The sequence below is a fragment of the Anopheles coustani genome, chromosome 3 (genome assembly GCF_943734705.1).
Source record: "Anopheles coustani chromosome 3, idAnoCousDA_361_x.2, whole genome shotgun sequence".
In the NCBI taxonomy this organism is placed as follows: domain Eukaryota; kingdom Metazoa; phylum Arthropoda; class Insecta; order Diptera; family Culicidae; genus Anopheles; species Anopheles coustani.
The window spans coordinates 6,262,670-6,285,040 of NC_071288.1; the positions used below are offsets into that span (position 1 = coordinate 6,262,670).

Sequence of the window (22,371 nt, forward strand, 5' to 3'; positions counted from 1 at the left end):
AAGCCGAAAAACGGGGGAATTTTTAATTACTTTTGCACCCAAATCAAGTTAGAACTGCACAGCCAACTCGATGCCACGTGTAGGGACGTTGGGTTTACGATGTTTCTTTTTTCCTGTGTCCTTTTTTGTATTACCATTCTCTAAATGATGCTGGGGCTCCATCGGGTATGTAAAATAAAAATGTACTGCCCTTTTTTACGAGTCCTATCCACGTTTTTGCCATCATTGTAGCAAACCTGCAGACTTTCTCTTTATTTTTCGTCCTTTGCTTCATTCAATTCAGGAACATTACATCTCCCATATGGGTTCATACATTCTTGCCACTTTATGGAGCTTCTTGTAATGGCCGTCCCAACGAAAAAAAAGCAAAAACGAAAGGTTTAATACCTCTGATTAGGATGAGGTTTAGGATGGACACCAGCGCACGTGTGCGTGATGAGTACAGCATGGTCAAGAATAACCCAACAAAACACAAAACTTACGGACAATTACTGGGTAATCATTCCGAACCGGTTCTTCGCAGAAGGTCCAACAAACATTGGATTACCACTGCGTAACTTAGCTGCCACAAGGATCAGGGTACAAGTGTGAGATTGTTTTTATTAAATCTTTCTGTATTTTTGACATAATCCGATTCATCACATAAAAACATCCATGTTATGGTATAACCCTTCCAGTGAGTTAATGTCTTCTTGGTGCGCTCGCATCAGTTTTAAATTTGGTTAATTTTCCTCTCCAAAGCACACCAACATACAGTCGATTAAACAAATACACTCTTGCAAGGAAAAACTAATTGTTGCCTGCAGGAGGTGGGATGTGCCGTTAAAAAGTTTTACACTTTGAACAACAATTTACTGCCTGCTGGACGAACGAAAATGTGGCGAAATGCGTGCTGCTGGTCAACACTCCGGGTTGGCTAGTATTTTATTCAGTACGGCATACCCACATGGCAGAGTGTTGGAAAGTTGTAGTCAAACTTTTGCCGATCTAAATAGGGCTTAGAGACAGGGCTTGGGAGAACGTTTTACAGTTTTTCCAACGCACTTCCACAACACGCTGACTCGTAACATGGCTTAGGATCTGTCAGCATGTACAATTAACTCTCTTTTTATTGCATTTTAGAACCGAAAAAAGGCAGACACATTGCCACCCCGGGCACGCTGGTGCTGGTGTTGCATGGAAATTCTTTTCACCAACGAACGAGAGAGCTACTATTTCGAAACCCTTAAATTCCGGGAATGGTTCCTTCCGGTCCTGATTCTGTCGACTGCCGGACACCTTCACTCTGCAAAGCGAAACGTATGCCACCTTTTCGGCAAACCGTTCCCGGGACGAAACCAAGGAGCAACGTGAAGCAAGCCCTGTCCATGAGAATTAGACGGGCAAGGACGACACGAACCGGTGTCACATGTCACATGAGACCATTCGTTACCGCCAGGTCTGCCCTCTTGCGGACCGGCACGCCTTTCGCCACGCCGAGGAACGCTGCTTGTCACTCCGAACCAAACCCGATGGAATGAAGTTTGGGTATTTTTCTTGGCAGAAAAGTTTCTTACGATCTCATCATCCACACCTCGCCGTACGCGAGCGCGCGGGCATTTCACCAAATCTTGGCGCCTGACGTCCAACGAACGTGATTTTTCGCCACCCCGAAAGGAAAATGGGTTCGAAAAGATTAAAAGTAAAATTTATTGGGTTACTTTTTATCAAGGGCCGACGACGAACGTTGAACGACCCGTTGTGTTGTAGCACTGGTGCAGGGATTTCCTTTTTCTGCTTTAGCAATGCCTTCAACAGCCTTTCGTTGGTCAAGCTTCCGACTTCTATACAGTAGTTTTACTTTCGGTTGGAATTTTTCCTTCAGCTTTTACAAGGGGCCTTAAGGGAAAAGTTTTTCGCTCATCGATAAGAAAATTTACATCCCGTAGCTGTTGGTCTTTATTCTGCCGCTTTGTTGCATAGTGGCTTATAGTCAAAGTTTTGAATGAGAATTCAGCGCAATAACAACGTTTCCTTTTGTTGTGTTTTTTTATTTGTTTTTTTTCTTTTTCGTCTAGGCAAAGCCTCTAGCAGCGTCAAGAAACTAGTTTTTCTCACTTGTATGTTGCTTAATTTTAAAAGTTGATGTACAGAATCAAATTTTGGGAAGAAATAATTTAAATTGTTTGTATTCTTTTTTGTTAAAACTTAAAATCTTCGAAAGGCATAATAACTACTTGAGCTGCCTCATATTGGATTGAAACCTTGGCAGTCGATCATCTCAAGTTCGTTGCACTATTCTGCATTGTACCAACACACAAAAGGACAGGAAACCGTACAACCGAATGAATGAAAACAACGTTTTATTGGCGTCAATCAACCAAGAACACAAATACATAGACATCAAAAACAACTGTGCATCTCAATGCACATTGCACTGGTGTTGACTATAGAGCAGAAGAATGCATTCGATCTAGTGTCTTCTACTTGGCCTACGTGACACTAGTCAAACCATTGTAGGCAATTTTGACAAAATCAGATTTAATCGTGAAGATTTACAGAGTTTGGTTTACATCATTTTAACTTTAACTCAAAGAAAAATTTGTCAAATTTTTGGTTGAAGACATTTCTATTTATTTTTTATATTAATCAGATACAAAAATCTAGTATTTATTTTCAAACAAATCCCAAGACAATGATGGTTTGGTTAGTGTAACTCAAAAACCAAACAACCACGATGAGCGCGGACCAGCACATGTGCAGCATACCGCGAGATCACCCGCACATCTACAACGCGCGAACCGCGGCCGGTACAACGACAATCTCTTGCCACCCCCAGTTAGTTGTCGAGGACGGGCGTTAGTCGCCGGTCGAGTTTCGATTCGAGAGTGCATTGACGATGGTGGCGAAATACTGTGGCAGGCAGTTGAATTCGCTGCCTTCGTTCCTCAGTAACAGCTGGTCCGTGTTCCATATCTTGCAGTGCTTAGGAGCTAAGTAAAGAAATAATACTACCGACGACGAGTGACCAAAAGATGTGATAAGGAAAGGTGTTGTTAAACCCCTTCCCCAAATGAAGGGCAGCTAGAGGAATACGTGCTCCATTGATGCAGTGTGATATCAGCGTGTGACACGATGTGCTGAGTCGGGCACGATTCACTGTGAACCAAACCAAAACCGAGTGCTACCGTATGAAAACATGTCCGCAACGCAAGAGGGCGGTGAAGCTGATGGATCGGATGCGGCGTTCGATCGGATTATGGAATCCATCGGCAACGATGGACCGTTTCAGAAGCGCTACAATATCATCTTCAATGTCGCAGCCGTACTATTCTTTGCGATGACGGTCGTGAACGTGCTTCTCATACTGGCAGTACCGGATCATCGGTGCGGCATACCGCCGGACGCTATAGAGACAGCTCGGAATCAAACATCAACAGAGCACTGGGAAGACTTATTTTATCCCAAGTAAGTATCAACGAAGGTGTGAATCTTTTCCTATCATACTTATTTTATTCCTAAGTGAATACATTTTAATCCTTCGATGATCCCTTACTTAAACAATGTCGATCATCTTTCCTGATAAAGTCATGATTACTGCGCTGATAAAGCATACACATACCATTTTGCTCGGTAATATTTGATCAACATTGAGTGCAAGATATCTTATCTTGTCTCAATCCAATTGCGATCAAGATGGAGCTCGTAATTTCACTCCATAAATGTAAAACGCTTACTCCACAAAACAAAGATATGCTGAAATTTACCTGTTTCATACTTTGTAAATTACTTTTTACATACTTTCTTTTGGATAGCTTTGGATAGCAAAATCAGAGGTTCTTCTAAGGCCCTTGAGACATTTTGTATCACTGATCTTTCAACTCATTTTCCAGAGAGTACAACAGCAGAGGAGAGTATGTGGCAAGCTCCTGTCTTATGTACAACGTTTCCTTTCAAAATCTGGACCTTCTTCCATCGAATACCACGACGCCCTGCATTTACGGTTACGAATACGATCGCACGTACTACGACCGAACACCGGTGACTGAAGAGAACTGGGTATGCGAGAAGGAGCTCTACGGAACCAATGCGTTTGCCATCGTACGCGTGTCCGAGGTCTGTGGTACTTTCATCTTGGGTCAGCTGGGAGATCGGTATGATGGCTCGAAGTAAAGATTTCGCCAATTGGACCATTATTCACCATTTATTTTGTAGCATTGGGCGACTTCCGGTGTACTTGTTCAGCATCCTCACAGCCGTCGTGGGGCGGGTGTTTGCCATCTTCACCGCTCACCAATACTGGTTGTTTGCGGCACTCGCCTTCGTAGGGAGCTTTTCGACCAACACCTCGTTCCAGTCACCGTTGATCATCGTGATGGAAATCTCGAAAGATGCCAACCGGGCAGCCCTTTCCCTTTGGCAGTTGGTTGGATGGACCGCCGGCGTTTGCCTGGCACCGCTCGCTCTTTGGTGGATGCGTGATTGGTTTTGGTTCATGATCGTGACCTCACTGCCATGTCTGCTGTTCTACTGCTTCCCGCAGTATAACATAGAATCACCGCGATGGCTTGCCAGTCAGGGACGCTACGGTGACTGTTTGAAGCAACTGCGCAAGATCGCCTCCATCAATGGCCGACCGCTGACGATCGACGAAGAACAACTACGAGCCCTCGTACCAAGGCCGGAGATCGAACGGACTTATGGTATAGCATCGTTGTTCAGTGGATGGCATATGACCAAGCTGACGTGCCTATTGCAGGTTAGCTGGATCTGCAATACGATACCCACGTTCACCCTGTTCCTAATGAGCCTCCAGATGGGCGGCAACCCATTCCTTAACAACTTCTGGCAGGGTGCGGTCGAACTGCCCGCGTACCTACTCGGTCAAATCTGCTGCGACTGGCTCGGTCGGCGGTTCACCAACAGTGGCGCTTTCCTCGGAGCCACCCTGGTCTGCCTGCCCGTCATTCTGCTCATCCAGCGGCCCGGCAACGAGCTGTACGTGACCATGCTGGCCATCGTGGTGAAGTTCTTCGTCTGCGTTACCTACTTTGCGCTCTACCTGCAGTCGGTCGAAATGTACCCGACGTCCCTGCGGCAGACCGGCGCCTCCTTCGGGATCATCATGGCCAACGTGTTCGGCGCACTGGGACCGTACATCGTGTTTCTTGGCACCAACTATGACATCCGGCTGCCGTTCGTTGCGATGGCGCTGATTGCGCTGGTCGGGGCGGTCAGTGCGATCTTCCTGCCCGAAACGCTGCACCAAAAGCTGCCGGAAACGATGGAGGAGGGACGCCAGTTCGGACGTGACCAACGGTTCTGGGCGGTCCCGAAACGTCCCTCCCCGCCGGTGGAATCCCGTGCCGAGGAGTATCGCACACCGGCCGACCAGCACGAGCTAACGAAACTCAATAAGACCAGCTCGTGAGCGTACCGCGATGACAGCGAATCGTCCTTTCATCAGGCTTTTCGTCCCACCGCAGTGGGACGGGTTATGGTATTGCTTCACCGTGGCTCCTTTCGGTGCTGAAAATGTGCACGAAATATTTTATTGTTAACATTTTTTTTGCTGTTGTCATTTTAACCCGCCAGTGGGTGAAAGAATGGAAAATTATGTTCACGCTCCAAACCCGGAACGACACGGAAATGGACAAAAAAATACGCTACCGAAAGTACAACCCCCACACAAAACAAAACCCAAACAGGAAAACTTCTCCACAACGACCCCGCGCCCGTCGCAACACTTCCCCTCGGCGAATGAAGCGATGAAGACGCTCGGAATGCTTTTCAAGTCCCGATCTACCAACATCCTCCCACCGAACCCCGCCGAACTCCTAAACCTAGAGTGCAAAAGAGCATTCTGCGGGGTCCCGACCAGAAAGGATGGAAAAAGACTTTGCATAATTTACATTCCACCAAAGGGCGCCAACGGGAAGGACACCAGCTAACAACACAGGAAACGGGAAGGGGGCCAGTATCCATGGCAGGCCACGCGATGGGATTAGGAAAATGTGAGCTCATCCCACCGGGGATCGGGATGCTGCCGTCGTGGGGTGGTGATTCGCGATCCAGCAAACTGACCCGCTTTTCCACATGGCAGATGCACCCCCGTGGGTGGGGAGGGGAGGAAGGCACGGACGCGCGGTGGAACAACATACGCGACGGAAAACAAAAATAGTGTCACCAACACGAACCACACAGTTCAACTTCGCCACTCATCTGCGATAAAACATCAGCAAATGGAAAATAAATAAAACCGCGATAAAACTACCGCCGGAGCGGCCACACCGGGATGCAACGTTGCGTCGGTGTACCTTGGTTTACTACCGGTATGCAGGACCACCGGTAGGGTTTCGGTGCTAGAGCGGTGTACTACTTTGTGGCATGATTTTTTGGAACAACATGGCACCGTTACATTGTGCAAATGCCTTCGAGTGTTTGTTTTGTGTTACTGAAAATCCAAGAGAGTGGATAGAGCCTGTGAACCCCAAAGCTTCTAGTGTGTGCTTCATCCAAAACAACGTTGATTATTTAATTAAGTTTAAGTTTAGCCGATATTGCTACTTGATCGTACCTTTCACGCGTGGAAAGTTTACTATAAGTTATTTAAAAAGGAAATACATTTTAAATTGGTTGGATCAAACTTATTTACAAACCAAGTATATTAATAATAAATAATCCCAAAAATTCAAACGACCATTAAATTCCTTCATGGGATTTTTTTTCTTTTCGAAAGACTATAAAAATTTCTATTTCAATTGAAAATAATTTCAGAGCGCAAATTTACTCTAACAACATAACAGGTTAAACGAATAGTTGGCCATAATTTCCGCCTTAGGCCATCCCCCATTTACCCCAAAAACCTACATTACTATATTTCCAAATGCTCTCCGAAATTATAATGCAAAAACCAGTCGTATCGATTACATTACACTCCTACTGGTTTAACGGCAGTAGCTCCGTTTGAATATGTTTCGGCTTCGTTTTCGGCTGAACCCGCCCTTGGTTCAACTGCACAAATGCATTAGCAGTATCGGAGAATAGATGGCAATGGGCTGCGCCGGCTCGTTTGCAGCACTGCCCCGTTCGCATAATTCTTTTAATAAAGTACATATCTTCATTCTGGCCCATAAAACCTTCCCCCTTCCCGCGGAGTTCACCCCCTCCTGGGACCGGACACGGTCGTGGTGTTTCGATGAGGATGAACGCCGGCCAGGAACAACCATTATTTCCGGTTGCTTTGCGGCGCTTTTCCTGCGCGACTGCAAACCCCAAGTTCGTTGAATGAGCCGCAAAACTGCAGCAACGCCGAAATAGTTTCGCTCGAAATGAACCGAGCGGCTAGAGTATGTTGCATACCAGGTTTCTTTTTTATTTATTTGGAAAAACTGTGCTAGTTTCGAGCATTTATTAACGTGGCAGATTGAACCGGAATGTACTACCAACTGCGAGCACTGTTATAAATGACACTTTACTAACTATCAAAATGTCGCTTAGATAGTATTCCTATAGATAGAATATCCTGCTTCCGCTTGGATTAAACTCAGATTTTATGTGATTTCAAAATTCCGCATTATATATGCACGCGCATTGTTTTAAAGGATTAGTAACTACATGGAATACCTCGACTCTAGTGCAGGTTATGATGCCCTATTTATCTGCATTTTACCGCCCGGCTGCTGTCATACGGAAGTTACAGCCAGATACTCCGCCAATTATTTAATCCAGCAGCGAGTGGATTCATTGATTGCTGTCAATTAATCCAATTTGATCTCTTTTTAGGTCTGCTACGCGAGATCAAATTTATTGGGAGTGAAAAATTATCAACAAGGCTTCCAGTGTTCGAAAGAATGTTTTATTTAATCCGCTACAATAAACTTTGTTTGGTCGATTATTACATGGCAGGCATTAATGTGATTTCGTCAATCTGTGGAAGATAAAAACAAAAAGAATTCTCTTAACATCAGCCATATTAATTACCAACCGGTTTCATGTTGTTGCAGTCGCTAACCACACGATGAACGAGAATACGTCAATTGTAATTTGATATTTTCTATAGATTTTTGTTTCCGCCACAACGATCAAAATCATGCGGTGGGGGTTTTCAAACCGGAACTTTACTTACGCGCACATGTGGTGGAGTCTCGAGGCAATGTATGATGCTCGAGGTAATATCCTTCACTTGTAGCTTGGGCAGCCGTTCGGCCAATTGCGATTCGAACACTTTGATCATATCGGTTTGGACCATTCCCGGGTGGATGCTCTGAGAGGAGTAAACGGAAGCAGCATGTTAAACTAACCGTAATGGATGTAGCTTATTTATGGGGTGAAACGTGTACCGTTAGTTTTATAGGTAGCTTGAAAAAGTTCAACTCTTGACGAAGTACTTCCGCCAGCCCGACCAAGGCGTATTTGGAAGCGGGATAAACCCCGAACACCGGCACAGAAACGTCTGGAACGCGCTTTCCCAGCAGACTGTTCAGCAGCACGATATGGCCCTTTGACTCCCGTTCCTTCATGTCTTTGATCACTTCCCGCACGAAGATACAGGTGGCCAGTACGTTCACGTTGAAAGTATCCCTAAAATCGGTCGTTTCACTCTCTGTAAAGCGGAAATAAAAATCAGTACGATATCTTCCTTCGGACGTAACACACAAAACAAAACGTACGGGTGATAAAATTGTACCGAAAAATGCCCGCATTATTTATCAACACATCGACTCCACCGAACTCGCGACGAATCCACTGCAAACTCTCCATGATCTCCGACTCGCTGCCAACGTCGCACTTTTTGGCGTAGATTTTACCCGAGCCCGTCACCTGGGTCGAGAGAAGCGCTACCAGTTCGGCACGGCGGGCTATACCGACGACCACCATGCCGGCGTTGGCCAGCGCGAGAGCCACATCCTGTCCAATGCCGGAACTTGCGCCGGTCACTAGGGCTACCTTTCCTACCCACTTTTCCATAGTTTGGGAGACTTTTTTAACCGATCGACAGTACGACTGCTACTGAGTCGGATGCTGGGCGGTGCGCAGGGTTTAAGTAATATTTCTACGGGAACTAACACATGCGCCCGGGTTTTAAATTTCAATCAGCTTTCCATCTTCAGTGGTGTCGAAACGAACTTCTTGAAGGGAGGACATGTAATCTTGTGAAAAGAGGCGTGTGAAACAGTTTTGAACCCGTAATTTTTCTCTGCAATATGGCCAAATTATAAAAATAAAAATGTATTTTCCCTTACTACTGTTTTCTTCACATACTTTAGTTATTTAGAAAACTAATGCGCTTGAAACAATTTAAATTTTTTTTTGCTGTTTCTAATATTTGTATTTTGCGTTATAGCCGTTACATGCGTTATAACCGTTAAGAACCGGTAAGATTCCGAAACGTCACAACAAACGTGAAAATGTAAACAAACGAACAAGTAAAGTGCAGATTAAACATAGAATTTTTCAACTTACAACATTTACAAACGAGTGATAAAATCTGCTCTTCATTCGGACGAGCTAAAGTGGGCCGAAAGCAACCTTATCGCTACGCGATGGATTCTCGATAGAATTCGTAATTAGCTTCGTACACGCTATATCCATGCAATGGATGTTGCAACGTTTAGCATTGCAACCTTTAATTTGTGATTTACCACGTATGTTGCCGCTTGAAGGAAAACCCCCTACAATCCCGTGTCCCAGTGTAACCTCTTATTTTGGCCTTGCCTCAATTCCATGGCGCTCAGCGTGAAAGTGAAGGCGACCAAGAACCGCTCCACTTTCGGGCGAGGTAACGATGTTGTGTGTTTGCGGGATAAACATGGAAAATGCTCAACATGTCGGTTTTTGTTTTTCAGACCTTACCATCTATGATTATGCCAACAGTTCAAAGTGTACGAATCGGGCATCGAAGCTTTCGCACCAGCTAACCGTCGCCGAAATCGATCTAGATTCGGAGATAGCTGCAGACGATCCCGATCTCGATCACCAACTAGTCGGAGAACGGGGGCGGGCGGGCAAGAAGCGACAAGCGGACGAAACGTTGCAAATGGTCGAATATCACGACTATCACATCGATCTATGGTTCCTGGTAGCGGAACATATCCGCCCGGAGGATGTCTGTCGATTCGCGCTTATATGCCGCAAAACGGCAGAAGTAGTACAAAGTGGTCGATTTTGGTCTCAACTATATCGATCGTACTATAACCATCTGATTGAGTTGCCCCCTCGTTTCCAGCCCGATAGTATGGTCCGATTGCGTGGACTCAGGTCGGCTGTGATACGGTCACTATTCTACCTTTACCCACCATTCGTAGAACGACTCCAGCTAGCATCCTATCACAACCCATACCGTGTAGTTGGTCGACAATTGCTATCCGTGTGGCACAGGCGCACGAAAAACTGCTGGACGTATTATTTCCGACTGAAAGCATCTTCACTACCCGGCAGTCGGCCGGCGCAATCTGCGAAACTGCAACGGGAGAAAAACAGCCTTGCTTTCATGCAGGATATCTACATGAATCCGGAAGAAGGTTGCCAGATATTGATGGTAGACACTGGGTTTGAAAGGTGGCGGGAGTTTGACCAACTCATTCTTTATTTGTATCTTTTATGATTGCAGATAACAACGGACTATCTTAAAGTGATACCGATGTACAGCGAAACTCTTTTCGTGAAAAATCTTACACAGTCTCTGTCCCAAAGCATGATGCGCTACAAGGTTCGTCTCGAACTGGCGAACTACTGCGGAAAGCGGATGGACGAGATCATCTTCGACCCGACCCGAAGCGTGAATGTACTTGATTGGTGGAATCCTGAATATTACAAGGAGATTGATTGCACTTGGCAGAGCGACTCTACGTTAGCCGGCCCGGAATGGATGGATGAATCGGACTGGGACGATTAAACAAAGATGCAATTTTATTTTTATTGAATGGAAATAAACATGGTGGTTTGCAGACACTATTTGTTTGCTGTGATATTTTAATTTAATTCAAAAAAACCAAATGAAAATATCAATCTAGTATGTTTATGACGTAATTTTGATCAACAACGATGGGCATTTTAACCTTCAGATCTACAACCGCCTACCTGGGTAAGTTTTGCCCTTTTATTTTGCAATTACTTCGAATTGAACAGTTATATCGACTCGAAATTCCTGGAATGCCTCAAGCAACATGTTCTCTATCATTCTGCCGAAAACCGACTTTTTATTTTTATTCTAAGTATTTTTTTACACCATTTTTCTATTTATACCCCTTAAATCTACAACCGCCTACCCGGGTAAGTCATACGTTTTGTACGAGAGTTTATATTTTTCTGTACCAAGACAAACCACCAGTAGGTGAAAGGAGGTGCCCCTCGGGTTTTTCTTTTTATATTTATATTGAAAACAATCCAAATTTATCTAAGACACACTATGAAAGACTGTTTTACTCCTCGAACTCCTCGAACAATTAGTAATGAGATAAACTCGAAGACGATGTACAAATATGCAAATTATGCTACATTTTGGACCACACAGCGGCAACGAAAGCATTCTAGGTGAACTTTCATAATTTGCTACACAAAATAATAATTTATTAATTGCAAAAAAATCATGATGCAACGGGTTGAATTAAATACAAAAGAAACTGTTATCGTTTGAAACAAAACGATCGAATTTATGTATATGAGCTAAGTTTTAAAATGTTAAGGCTTAAATATCAGTTGTAACAATGTATAATGAAGAATTTCCTCCAGATATGCCACTGAATTTACTGAGGAACATGAACATTTCCAAAACGTAAAATTTAATAGAAAAATATTTCTACATCGTTGAAATTTCAATTTATAAGCAAAAATGTTGAAGGCACCAAGAAGTTACTTCACCAGAAACTTAAGAAGTATAAACAAACACAATAACTTATTGAAAATGTATGGTTTACAGAGTTGGCGATTGTAGATCTATGGGTTAAAATATATTTGAATGAAAAAATTACTTACTTATTGAATTTTTAATAATATTATTTGAATGGGATGTGTTAGAAAACATTCTTAAGTATCATTACTGAAAATTTCAACTCACTACGGCATCTAGAACAAAAGATATTAGCTTTGAAGCACAGCAAAATGCAAACCCCCATACAAAACGTATGGCCTACCCGGGTAGGCGGTCGTATGTTAACGTAGGTATTTTTGGTCGTAGACCTGAAGGTTAAAAAGAGCATTATTAATTCATGTACAACAACGACCAATTCGAATAGCAATTGCGTCATATTTGACAGCTGTCAAGCATCGGACTGCTCGACTCTCCACGTCCAAACTCGATCAGTTTTCGAGCAGTTCGTCTAAATCCGTCAAATACTTTCTGCTAGTGATGGTAGCTCGGATTTTACAGAGATCTTCCACAACCGCTCTGAACGGATTGAGTTCGGTCTAAAACGGAATCACGTTGTATACCGTAAGGCCAAAAACAAGGCACATAACTATAAATTATCTAAATCAATTGATTATATCACTCGTCAATTTCGATATGTAGCTATCAAATTAACGCTGGAGTAAGACCAAAAACGGTACATGAGTGAATCGAAATTCTACATACGATCCATCACCCAATGCTCCACTCTATCATCCAAACGGCTGGATCTCGAGGAAAAAGAAACAGCAAACTGTTTCTGTGTCGTGAAACTTGTGAGGTTTTCGGTCACTTTTCTTCCGCGCTAGTTACATTCAGACTGACACGAATCGCATCACCGAGTTGTTCGTCCAGTTCGAGTGAGATTTGTTTTCGGACAAATCGCTAGGTGAGTTAAAATATTGGTTGCCTGCCGTGTTGGCCTGTGTGGTGTGTAAGTCTAGCTGCAGCACTTATCCAGGGTCAGGCGAGTTATCTGGTCGCTTCTTTGCCTTGAAGAAGGAGTGCGTTAAAACATACTTACGTGTAACATTTTCACCGAATTTCAATGACGCGTGCTGGATACGGACGTGGTGCAGCTTCGTGCGTGATTTGATATTCGCGCTTCTAGTGTTTATTGTACGTAGATAGTACGGAAGACCCTGTGTAAACGGTGCTGTTTCAAGTTCAAGTGCTCAAGGGAAACATTCTTTTATCCCGTTATCAAAGAGTAAATAGTTTTCTCCTATTCCTCCTCCTCCTCCTTCCTATAATAACCTCTTTAACATAGTAAAATGTGTGAAATTGAAGACTAGATTTAGTTCTCATTAACGAATCGATAAATACCTGCCGCCTTCTGGAGGGTTTATTGCCCGAACGAGGCAAATGATAATTCTCATTAACGCCAGAACTGACCATAATGCACACACAAAGGAAAGGGTAAAGTTCAAACGCTTGTAGACCCCGAATGGAAGGACAAATCATCTGCTCCAAGGCGCGACAAAGAGCACGTATACATTTACATTCGAGCTCCACATTTCCCCCTTCCGCTTTTTCTGCCCCCAAAACTCTACGCATAACTCAAAGAAACCCATGCCTCCGTTATTTGATTCACCTTATCAACCGACAACTCACACAATTTGCACCACAGTGAGCCCAGCCCGTGGCGGAGATCCACGCAGTTAAACGGGGTGGCCTGCATTGGAGGAAAATCTGCCCCATCATCGTGCGATCGCGAATGTTTGTAATCAATGCTTCTTGTCTTGTCCTTTCCCACCGACTCGCAGCTGTGAATCGTGCGCCGTTGTTGCTGCTGTTGCTCATCACCACACACACACACACACACACACCCGCAGGTCGCCCGCACCGTGGTGAGGTGGATATTTTTGGATCCCATCCGTTAGCGTACCGGGTTTAAGGCTAGTGTGACATTGCCAAAATGTTCATCTGGGATTGGTTCACCGGAGTACTAGGATACCTAGGTGAGTGTAGATTGGCATGTCCCCGGGGGTACGATAATGTAACTGCCAACCATGCTTTTCTTTCCGTTGTAGGGCTGTGGAAGAAATCAGGCAAATTGCTCTTCCTTGGCTTAGACAATGCTGGTAAGACGACACTGCTACACATGCTGAAGGATGACCGACTGGCACAGCACGTCCCAACACTCCACCCGAGTGAGTTTCATTTCCCCCGTCTTGTATACCAATCTTGGTTTGTTTCGAAACGTTTCTAATCCAATTGTACGCTTTTCCTGTTTTCAGCCTCGGAAGAGCTGTCGATTGGAAACATGCGGTTCACCACATTCGATTTGGGTGGACACACGCAAGGTAACGCTCAGCGCGTTGTTGACATAAAATGACACGAAAAACGTCTCTACAACATTCTTTTCCTACCTCATTCAGCACGACGCGTTTGGAAGGACTATTTCCCGGCGGTGGACGCGATCGTGTTCCTGATCGATGCCTGGGACCGAAGCCGTTTCACCGAAAGCAAAAACGAACTGGACTCGCTGCTCACCGACGAAGCGTTATCGAACTGCCCGGTACTGATTCTCGGCAACAAGATCGACAAACCGGGTGCAGCGAGCGAGGACGAGCTGAGGAACTATTTCGCCCTCTACCAGCTTACCACTGGCAAAGGCAAGGTGTCCCGCTCGGAGCTCCCAGGCCGTCCGCTCGAGCTGTTCATGTGTTCCGTGTTGAAGCGACAGGGCTACGGCGAAGGATTCCGCTGGTTGGCACAGTACATCGATTAATAGTATCCTTCCGTATGGCAGTTATAATTTTTTTTCCTCGGGTATCAAAGGGTGCGGGATTAAGGCAAACAAAAACAACTACACAACCGGATCATCTGAAACCTACAGGCGTGAACAAAAACAGACCTCCCTTCAGAAGGACAAAAACTACAACACGGGCCGTTGTGTGCGTGTGTGAGTGGTGTGCGTGGTGCTGTACTACTATTGTGTGCGCCGTCGAATCTGCTTGCTATGACCGAAAAGTCAGGCCAGCACAAAACGTATTGTTAAACAATTGGTCGAACTACGTCAATCCAACGCAGCAACCTCTGCGCCCACGAGTGCTTAAAACTGTAGAGAAATTAAACTCACCTGTGAGAGTGAAACATCAAAAAACCGTTGTGCGCCACATTGTCATCAACTTACTAAGTCTAAGGAAGGAAAGTACTCAGAAGCTAACGAAAGGAACCGAAAGCATTCCATCTGTTGCTGCGCAAGGCCTGTCGTCCAATCGAAACACTAGGTTTTTATTCGCTTAAACTCTTCATCTACTTCTTGTTCAGTCGCTTGAGAAAACTTGTACTTTACCACCCACCTATGGACCGTTCTTTTGTGCATCTTGTTTGGTTGTCTATTTAAACTTTTTTTTTTTTGTTATCTAGCGAAACTCACGCACCATGGCCTGAACTAGCAGCATTTGTCAGACAAACACATTAGGAACAAATAATACTTCATTCGTCTACTAGACTAGTTGGCTTCTGCCGCACGTACTTTATGCTGCGGCTTTGCGTACGTGGATATTCAGTCCTCCCGTTCAGGGGAGGGCCCCGTCTTCGTTGGGTTCGTCACAACTACGCCTACGCTCGATTTTTCCGGACCCTCCGCTTTAGCAAGTGAGCAAGTTTAGCATTGAGTCTAAAATAGAATTAAAAAATTCAAACAAGCAACCCAGTCGAATTAAAAAAAAAACAAATGTTTACATACAAAAAAAATCAAGCACGCAGTAAACCGTGGAAGAAGAAATTCCATTCAAGACCACAGGGACCCGGAACACACTACACACGAGAGTGAAATGAATGGAAAAGATTGAAGAATGAAAAAAACATAAACAGAAAGGAACCATTTTTACGAAACAGTTTTTATCCCTCCCGGAGCACGTTGACCGCAACCCGTAGTATCCGAAAAAAATAATTCATTTATAAGAATATATGTATAATATTTTTATTTCGGAATTTAATTGGAAATTTAATCAGGAAAAGCAAGCGCAATTTCGCTGCTTACGTGGAATTTCCCACAGCTTTGCTGTGGTACATAAACATTCTTAATTTCTAGTAAATGCACTTTCTTTGTTTGGCGTCTCCAAAAAGGGGAAAAATTGCACCAAATCTAGAGGTTGGCTTTCGGATCATCATCTTCAAAAACTAGTTCGGCGCCGTCCGGCAATGGTCCGAAGAATTTTTCAACCCTCGATGGATCCACCTCCGCCAACGTGGCCGGATTCCAACGTGGCTTCTGATCCCGATCGACAAGCATCGCCCGAACGCCCTCCTTAAAATCGCTATCGATCGCATGGTGGACCGCCAAACGGTACTCCATCCGCAGGCACGTCTTCAGGTCCATCTTACCGCCCAGTTCCAACTGCTTCTGCGTGACCATCAGCGACGTTGGGGACATTTTATGTAACACCTTCAGCGTATTCTGGGCCCACTCGCTGCCATCCTGTTCAAGCTTCGCAAAGATGCCCTCAACCGTTGGTGCACCGAAGCATTCGTTGATTTGTTTCAATTGCTTCTGCAGAACAAACTCCACACCGGCATCTTTCTTCTCGGAGAATCGTTCCAAAACGCTCTCCACCTCGTCGTTGCTCGTGCTCGCCAGCAACTGCTGCTCAAGGGCCGGAAGATTCTTGCTCTCGACGTAGTGAGTCGCTACGCCCGCCTTATGTACGTCGCGACCCTTCAGCCGAAACCCGGTCAATCCGAGGTAAAGACCCAACTTTCCCTCGAGCCGCGGCAAGAAGTAGCCACCGCCAACGTCGGGAAACAGTCCAATTGCCGTTTCCGGCATGGCGAACATTGTGCGTTCCGTCGCGATGCGATACTTTCCGTGCACGGATAAACCCACACCGCCACCCATCGTGATTCCGTCGATGAAGGCAACGTACGTCGGACGGTAGCTACCGATCAGCGCGTTCACGCGGTACTCGGTCGTGAAAAATTTCTTCGCCAGCTCTGCTCCGCCGGTTTCCGTGATGGCACGTACATCGCCACCCGCGCAGAAAGCCTTCTCTCCGACCGACTTTATGATGACCAGATGCTTATTGTTCTCCCAACGCCGCATGGCACCATAGATCAGCTGCACCATTTCCAGATTGATCGCGTTCAGCGCCTTTGGCCGGTTAAGCGTTATCACTCCCTTGCTACCGACCTCGTCCGTAAGCACCAAACTGGTATCGGTGGAAGACATCGTACGGCAAAAGTTTGGCACCCCGCGTGTCAATCCGACCGTGCGCAATCCGATCGTCCGCAACTGCGTTGTACAAATAGGAAGTGGAATATCAATGACAAGCAAAATATTACCGCGTAGGGTTTTTGAATATTTAACATTACCATCTTTCTCACTCCGCAAACACTGTGTTTGTTTTTACGATTCGAAGAATGAACTAGACGTCTACGCTGATTATGCAACTCGTTTGAGTCGTGCTAGCAATGTATTTGTGTGATTCAACGCCGCTTTCGGCAACATAAAATAAACATTGAACTTTAAAATTTCTTAACTGCACTAGTGGCACTATTTTACATCAACAAGAATTTACGAATCGGATCGTACAATTAAAAAAGTCAGGAATGTTATTTTTCCGGAAGCCGGTCTGTTTACAATATCATGTTGTTTTCTTTGGTAGTATGATCCAATGCTTTTGGAATGATATCAAGATCGTGCAGGAAAATTATTTCGATTGAAGTACTCATGGTAGAAATATAAACTACTTCGTTTAATATACGTCTTAACGTCTTAACGTATATCAAAAGTAAAACGTGGTAATCCACGTTGCACCTTCGTTTTGAGAGGTAATTTCATTCATACGTATCCTGCAAATTAGTTGAAGGACGAAGCAAACGATCCAAACTTACAGTTGATTCGGAATGAAGCAATTCTATGTTTTGATCATCGTACTAACCGTGGCCGCAGCCGCCCCCCAAACGGAAGCCGATGGAATACTAACCTCCCCCCTGAAGTTCGTGCGGGACTGCGGCGAACTATCAATTGTGCTTTGCGCCAAGGTAAGCCGATTCGGACGATGCAGACTTTATCATTCCGTTTAGATCGTTGAACGCGCCATGTTGGTGCAACACGTCCAGAATTTATTGCCACTTATGAAGCGGTTATGCAAACAGGGATCGTGTGTGATCAATTGATATTGATTAATTTCTCTGGAAGATCCGGAACCCTTCCTGGAGGGATAATTTTTTTGTTTCATTTCTTGTTGCACTAACGCTTACTGACACCGAATAGGAACGTGCCTTGCGCCTGGTTGATGCCGTCGATGGAGACGTCAAGATCACCGAGGGAATTACCTTCGTCGAGAAAAACGCCAGCGGCGGTCGCTGAACGGCGTTGGCCTGCACCCCGACGCGAATTGGATGTACCGAAGGAATCTCTTTCCAGCCCGTTCCAAGTTAAAGAAAATTATCTGATGGACCCGTTTGAATTTTATTGCTGAATACTTAATTCCACGAATAAAGTTGTCCAGCTGATAATAGGGGTAAAACATTGAAAATTTAAAATAACACAAACAAACTTAGGTGAAGTGCGTTCACAAATTAAATCTATCAATTCGACGATTCGTTCATCGCTTCACTGTCCGGTTTTGCTATAAGTTCAAAATCGGAACCCGTCGACATCGGTGACATGTCCGCATGGTACTGTTGCTGCCTAATGGAGTGTATGGACGGAAACGCTTGGCCAACGATAGCCCGAAATGCATCGTCCGTCGGGACGAGAGATTGATTTGAGTGCTGCAACGCTTGAACCGCTAACTTTTCCGCCTCCGTCATACTCTCCAACTCCGTCAAGCCGATCAAATTATCCGGCATACCGAGGGCCGAATGCTGCAGCGCCAATAGCTGCGATATGTTAACACACTCCGCGGCCAAATCGAGCACAGTGGCCGACTGAAGCTGTAGTGGATCCTTCAAGTTGGCCAAAAAACGTAGTTGCTTCAGCACGTCGACCGTCATTTCACGCGTTTTCGAAATAACTTCGAGTTGTTCCTTGTTGGACGTCAGCAGTAAACCGTTCCGCTGCAGCAGACTCGTCTTCCAGCGGGCCAACTCTTCCACCATCAAACTACTGGCGAGAAACTTACTGCGCCACACCTCACTCTGGCCGGCCAAAAACTCAATCTGTTCCGTGTGCGACGAGAGATTTTCGGCCGAGTTCAACAGCTTGCGCGCGAGATGCAGTTTGTCTTCGGTCAGCACGTTAACCTTCGTCTGCAGGTCCTCGCCGACGGCAGCGACTAGGAGATTTTTAAGCTCCGCATTCACCTGCGCCTGAAACTTTAGCTGTCCCTGGAAGTAATCGCGCTCTTTGCGCAGCTCCTCGAGTTCCTTCCCGTACCGCAGCTTTTCCTCGTCCGCGGTCGATGGTACAGACTTGCTTCGCAGTTCCATATCGGTGATGGTGGACATTTGCGACACAAGCACACTCAGGTCGAGGTTATTGCGATTGCTAAGCTTCACACGGCTGCCACCTCCGGGAATACTGTTTCGTCCAGGAATGATTGGCGTTACGGCACCCTTGTACGGTTCGAACGGGACAAACTTTGGTTCTTTGTTGTGCATCGTGGACAGCTTGCTGCGTGTGCCTGTCGACACTAGCCGAGGGACCAGATTGAACACCTTACCGCGAGGTACAACAGCCGCGAGCGACGTATTGCCACCGGTGACGAGCTCCGTCGGACGGTACACTGGGTTGGCTCCGGAGTGAGGCAGTAGTCTTTCGATGGAAAAGTTAACCGGCAATTTAATATCCGCCGATACTACCGACGAGGAGGTAGTTGACGTCGTTGATGTTCGCTTTGCACTGATCGGTGCAGCAAAGTCTTCATTCTCCATACCATCGCCCTGGGTACGACGAGCTGTGTAATCAGCGGAAGGGAGTGAAAGTTGAGAATGGCTTAAAAAGTGGGACACGTTTGCGCATATTACCAGAATCCATTGCACTTTGCTTGGGAAACATTGGATTCCCGGTTTATCGCTTAACAAGGCACAATGACTAGCCTATCGGTCTTATCATGGGAGGTGATAATTTCTACTACGACCTTTCCTCTACCACAGCTTTGTTATGACTCCTCCTCGAAGCAGCACCACTTTTTCCATCAGCTGCTTTTTGTTGACATTTCATGAATAAGACTTCAACGATCGCATGATTGTAAACATAAGTTTGACATAACATCAACATGATCGATTATTTCAACAGAAATTACCATTTCGCTTCAAGAATTGCCATAAAAATGAAATTTATATTTTTATCACTACTCTTTCATTGCTGGTTTTATTCTACTTAACAATTCCTTAATTACTTTGCTTCCTCTTTAGGCGAATCATTTGTAGGCGGTTTCCTCTGAGCCAAGTACAGCTGCAACAATTTTTCCGTGGCGCTCGGTTCGTCCACCTTGAGCTGCGAAAGCTCTTTGCAGGGAAACTCGGTAACATTGGTTGTGGGATGTTGATGCGTGAACGGTGTCCAGGCACCTTGCACACTCGGCACATCCGTGTGCCAGTGTTTACGTAAGCGCAGCTCCTCCGACTGCCCATTCGATTGCTTCAGCACCTGAATCCACTTCGATATCTCCTCCCGAGAATTGTTGCGGCAGTTGATCCACGACCGTTCGCCGTTTAGAAATTCCGCCGTCATCACCGCCGTACGGTGCCGGCGAGGTTTAACGTACACCACAACGCCGGGATTGGATCGGCTGAAGTCCACCAGCTCGTGTTCGAGAAACTCACGCATGCCTTTGCTGGAGCCACTCGTTTTGCAGTACTTCAGGGTGATGCGTTGTAGCTGACACACGTACCGACCGATTCCATTCTGTAGTGGAGCTCGGGGGAATCCTGATTTGAGGAATAAATGTGAATTAGACATGTTTGCTGCTGGGACTGTGTACGCCGGCTTCTTCGAAGGAAAACAAATGGTCCGGCACTGCGATACTCGATTGTCAAAAATAGTTTTGACAGAAGTCAACCATCCTAGAATAATAAACAAAAGTGCTGAGCAGCGTGCAAAAGGCTCATACCAAATTCAACGATGGAAAGTTTTGCACATACGGGAAAACAACGTCGAGTGCTGGAATTATTTAGCGGCATCGGTGGAATGCGTATGGCGCTGGAACGTAAGCATGTGGATTTGGCTCAACAGCGACATTCTAAACACATTTTCTCGTTCTTTGCAGGGACCGGAAAGCCGTTCGAAATTGTTTCTGCAATCGACGTCAATCCTGTAGCCAATACAGTTTACTCTCACAACTTTGGAGAAAAAACTGTCCGCAATGGAAACATACTCAGTTTAACGGCGAAGAAAATTACTAAGCAGAATGTCGATACGATTCTCATGTCCCCACCGTGTCAACCTTTTACCAGGAACGGAAAGTTTAATGATTTAAACGACCGACGAAGCGATCCATTTAGTCACATTTGTGATCTTCTGGATGCCATTCCTACCGTACAGTTCATACTGATGGAAAATGTTAAAGGATTTGAGAAATCTCAAGCGTGCGAACATTACAAGCAACGTCTTACGGCGGCTGGATTTGAATATCAGGAATACATACTATCTCCGCACCAGTTTGGAATACCGAACACGCGACACAGGTACTATTGCATCGCCAAACAAAAGGGTTGCGATTTCAGAAGGAAATATGATGGTATAATTACCGAGCCACCCGCAAATGCCTGCACAACACAATCCAAGATCCAAGATATAATTGATGGATCCGAAGACCCGGTGCCTTACCTATTATCTGATGTATCGTTGAAGAAACATTTGCCCCTGATGGATGTGTGCACTAGAGAGTCAACAAATTCGATGTGCTTTACTAAAGCCTACACGCATTTTGCGGAAGGAACCGGCTCAGTATTCTGTCCCCTAGCAAAGGAAACATTTGACCAGATTTATCAGCGAGCATCCGTTAGCCCTGATGAAGACATCAAGCTAAATTTATTAAACCAACTCCAGATGCGTTACTTTACGCCGAAGGAGGTGGCCAGGTTGATGAATTTTCCAGAATATTTTAGTTTTCCTGATACTGTATCGAAAAAACAACGTTATCGCGTACTGGGTAATAGTGTGAACGTGTTTGTAGTAAGCGTATTACTTGAAGAACTATGAAAATATATGTCACTTAAACCTCCATCTACTATTTCTTATTTGCACACTGTGTTGATAAAATTCCCGTAAAATTCGATGCAAGTTAAAGAATAAATAGATTTTTTTACAATTGTCTGCACTTAACCGTCAGTTCATAAACAGAAAGGAAATAGAAAGAGAAGGCATGTTTAAATTGAAAGATGTGTATAGACATGCCGGCATATTGAATGTTTGATTTGGTATGTACTTAGTTATCCATTATGTATTTTTAATACAAATTATATTAAGCTGGTGGTAATAAAATTAGAGATTTTTTGGGGAAAATAGATCAAATAAAAACGTTAAAACTGCCCTCTAGCGGTATTGGGATGTTTTACTCCATCGCGATACGTGGGACTGAGACAAATAGCCTTCCCTCTTACAT

General features: G+C 45.0%; 8 protein-coding genes across 9 annotated transcripts; 4 read left to right on the top strand and 4 right to left on the bottom strand.

Moving 5' to 3' along the window:
* The first annotated feature begins 3,178 nt into the window (after positions 1–3,178).
* LOC131260462 (organic cation/carnitine transporter 2-like) lies at positions 3,179–5,410 on the top strand. Its single transcript, XM_058262190.1, has 3 exons — positions 3,179–3,447; positions 3,873–4,133; positions 4,195–5,410. Exons 1-3 carry the CDS (start codon positions 3,179–3,181, stop codon positions 5,408–5,410), a joined length of 1,746 nt encoding a protein of 581 aa, XP_058118173.1.
* Positions 5,411–7,382: 1,972 nt separating this feature from the next.
* LOC131258669 (farnesol dehydrogenase) lies at positions 7,383–8,962 on the bottom strand. Its single transcript, XM_058260028.1, has 4 exons — positions 8,652–8,962; positions 8,322–8,584; positions 8,108–8,245; positions 7,383–7,909 (listed from the first exon to the last, which is right to left on the bottom strand). Exons 1-4 carry the CDS (start codon positions 8,947–8,949, stop codon positions 7,877–7,879), a joined length of 732 nt encoding a protein of 243 aa, XP_058116011.1. The 5' UTR covers positions 8,950–8,962; the 3' UTR covers positions 7,383–7,876.
* Positions 8,963–9,392: 430 nt separating this feature from the next.
* LOC131272810 (transmembrane protein 183) lies at positions 9,393–10,935 on the top strand. Its single transcript, XM_058274671.1, has 3 exons — positions 9,393–9,760; positions 9,828–10,519; positions 10,592–10,935. Exons 1-3 carry the CDS (start codon positions 9,706–9,708, stop codon positions 10,874–10,876), a joined length of 1,032 nt encoding a protein of 343 aa, XP_058130654.1. The 5' UTR covers positions 9,393–9,705; the 3' UTR covers positions 10,877–10,935.
* Positions 10,936–12,607: 1,672 nt separating this feature from the next.
* LOC131261094 (GTP-binding protein SAR1b) lies at positions 12,608–15,628 on the top strand. Of its 2 annotated transcripts, none has more exons than XM_058263007.1 (5): positions 12,608–12,755; positions 13,633–13,827; positions 13,900–14,019; positions 14,107–14,172; positions 14,248–15,628. In XM_058263007.1, exons 2-5 carry the CDS (start codon positions 13,785–13,787, stop codon positions 14,598–14,600), a joined length of 582 nt encoding a protein of 193 aa, XP_058118990.1. In that variant the 5' UTR covers positions 12,608–12,755; positions 13,633–13,784; the 3' UTR covers positions 14,601–15,628. The 2 variants fall into 2 exon arrangements, with proteins under 2 accessions (XP_058118990.1, XP_058118991.1); XM_058263008.1 differs by lacking the exon at positions 12,608–12,755 and adding an exon at positions 12,929–12,985.
* Positions 15,629–15,659: 31 nt separating this feature from the next.
* LOC131261093 (3-hydroxyisobutyryl-CoA hydrolase, mitochondrial) lies at positions 15,660–17,340 on the bottom strand. The gene is made up of 2 exons (XM_058263006.1): positions 17,189–17,340; positions 15,660–17,108 (listed from the first exon to the last, which is right to left on the bottom strand). Exons 1-2 carry the CDS (start codon positions 17,189–17,191, stop codon positions 15,966–15,968), a joined length of 1,146 nt encoding a protein of 381 aa, XP_058118989.1. The 5' UTR covers positions 17,192–17,340; the 3' UTR covers positions 15,660–15,965.
* A 542-nt stretch (positions 17,341–17,882) lies between these two features.
* On the bottom strand, positions 17,883–19,924 carry LOC131261092 (golgin-45). The gene is made up of 2 exons (XM_058263005.1): positions 19,790–19,924; positions 17,883–19,719 (listed from the first exon to the last, which is right to left on the bottom strand). Exons 1-2 carry the CDS (start codon positions 19,818–19,820, stop codon positions 18,410–18,412), a joined length of 1,341 nt encoding a protein of 446 aa, XP_058118988.1. The 5' UTR covers positions 19,821–19,924; the 3' UTR covers positions 17,883–18,409.
* Positions 19,925–20,098: 174 nt separating this feature from the next.
* Positions 20,099–20,769, bottom strand: LOC131258593 (large ribosomal subunit protein mL43). Its single transcript, XM_058259943.1, has one exon. It carries the CDS (start codon positions 20,724–20,726, stop codon positions 20,160–20,162), a length of 567 nt encoding a protein of 188 aa, XP_058115926.1. The 5' UTR covers positions 20,727–20,769; the 3' UTR covers positions 20,099–20,159.
* Positions 20,770–20,861: 92 nt separating this feature from the next.
* LOC131258502 (tRNA (cytosine(38)-C(5))-methyltransferase) lies at positions 20,862–21,999 on the top strand. Its single transcript, XM_058259827.1, has 2 exons — positions 20,862–20,973; positions 21,034–21,999. Exons 1-2 carry the CDS (start codon positions 20,889–20,891, stop codon positions 21,966–21,968), a joined length of 1,020 nt encoding a protein of 339 aa, XP_058115810.1. The 5' UTR covers positions 20,862–20,888; the 3' UTR covers positions 21,969–21,999.
* Positions 22,000–22,371: the final 372 nt, after the last annotated feature.

What these genes read in the sequence shown, in the direction of transcription:
- LOC131260462 (XM_058262190.1), top strand. Translation starts at nt 3,179, where the DNA reads ATGTCCGCAACGCAAGAGGGCGGTGAAGCTGATGGATCGGATGCGGCG. An exon ending in GAAGACTTATTTTATCCCAA is followed by an intron (nt 3,448 to 3,872) that starts GTAAGTATCAAC and finishes CTCATTTTCCAG; the next exon opens with AGAGTACAACAGCAGAGGAG. An exon ending in TTGGGTCAGCTGGGAGATCG is followed by an intron (nt 4,134 to 4,194) that starts GTATGATGGCTC and finishes TTTATTTTGTAG; the next exon opens with CATTGGGCGACTTCCGGTGT.
- LOC131258669 (XM_058260028.1), bottom strand. Translation starts at nt 8,949, where the DNA reads ATGGAAAAGTGGGTAGGAAAGGTAGCCCTAGTGACCGGCGCAAGTTCC. An exon ending in TCGGTACAATTTTATCACCC is followed by an intron (nt 8,585 to 8,651) that starts GTACGTTTTGTT and finishes TCCGCTTTACAG; the next exon opens with AGAGTGAAACGACCGATTTT. An exon ending in AGCTACCTATAAAACTAACG is followed by an intron (nt 8,246 to 8,321) that starts GTACACGTTTCA and finishes TACTCCTCTCAG; the next exon opens with AGCATCCACCCGGGAATGGT.
- LOC131272810 (XM_058274671.1), top strand. Translation starts at nt 9,706, where the DNA reads ATGGCGCTCAGCGTGAAAGTGAAGGCGACCAAGAACCGCTCCACTTTC. An exon ending in CCGCTCCACTTTCGGGCGAG is followed by an intron (nt 9,761 to 9,827) that starts GTAACGATGTTG and finishes TTTGTTTTTCAG; the next exon opens with ACCTTACCATCTATGATTAT. An exon ending in AAGGTTGCCAGATATTGATG is followed by an intron (nt 10,520 to 10,591) that starts GTAGACACTGGG and finishes TTATGATTGCAG; the next exon opens with ATAACAACGGACTATCTTAA.
- LOC131261094 (XM_058263007.1), top strand. Translation starts at nt 13,785, where the DNA reads ATGTTCATCTGGGATTGGTTCACCGGAGTACTAGGATACCTAG. An exon ending in CGGAGTACTAGGATACCTAG is followed by an intron (nt 13,828 to 13,899) that starts GTGAGTGTAGAT and finishes TTTCCGTTGTAG; the next exon opens with GGCTGTGGAAGAAATCAGGC. An exon ending in CGTCCCAACACTCCACCCGA is followed by an intron (nt 14,020 to 14,106) that starts GTGAGTTTCATT and finishes TCCTGTTTTCAG; the next exon opens with CCTCGGAAGAGCTGTCGATT.
- LOC131261092 (XM_058263005.1), bottom strand. Translation starts at nt 19,820, where the DNA reads ATGTTTCCCAAGCAAAGTGCAATGGATTCTG. An exon ending in GCAAAGTGCAATGGATTCTG is followed by an intron (nt 19,720 to 19,789) that starts GTAATATGCGCA and finishes CTGATTACACAG; the next exon opens with CTCGTCGTACCCAGGGCGAT.
- LOC131258593 (XM_058259943.1), bottom strand. Translation starts at nt 20,726, where the DNA reads ATGTCTAATTCACATTTATTCCTCAAATCAGGATTCCCCCGAGCTCCA.
- LOC131258502 (XM_058259827.1), top strand. Translation starts at nt 20,889, where the DNA reads ATGGAAAGTTTTGCACATACGGGAAAACAACGTCGAGTGCTGGAATTA. An exon ending in AATGCGTATGGCGCTGGAAC is followed by an intron (nt 20,974 to 21,033) that starts GTAAGCATGTGG and finishes CGTTCTTTGCAG; the next exon opens with GGACCGGAAAGCCGTTCGAA.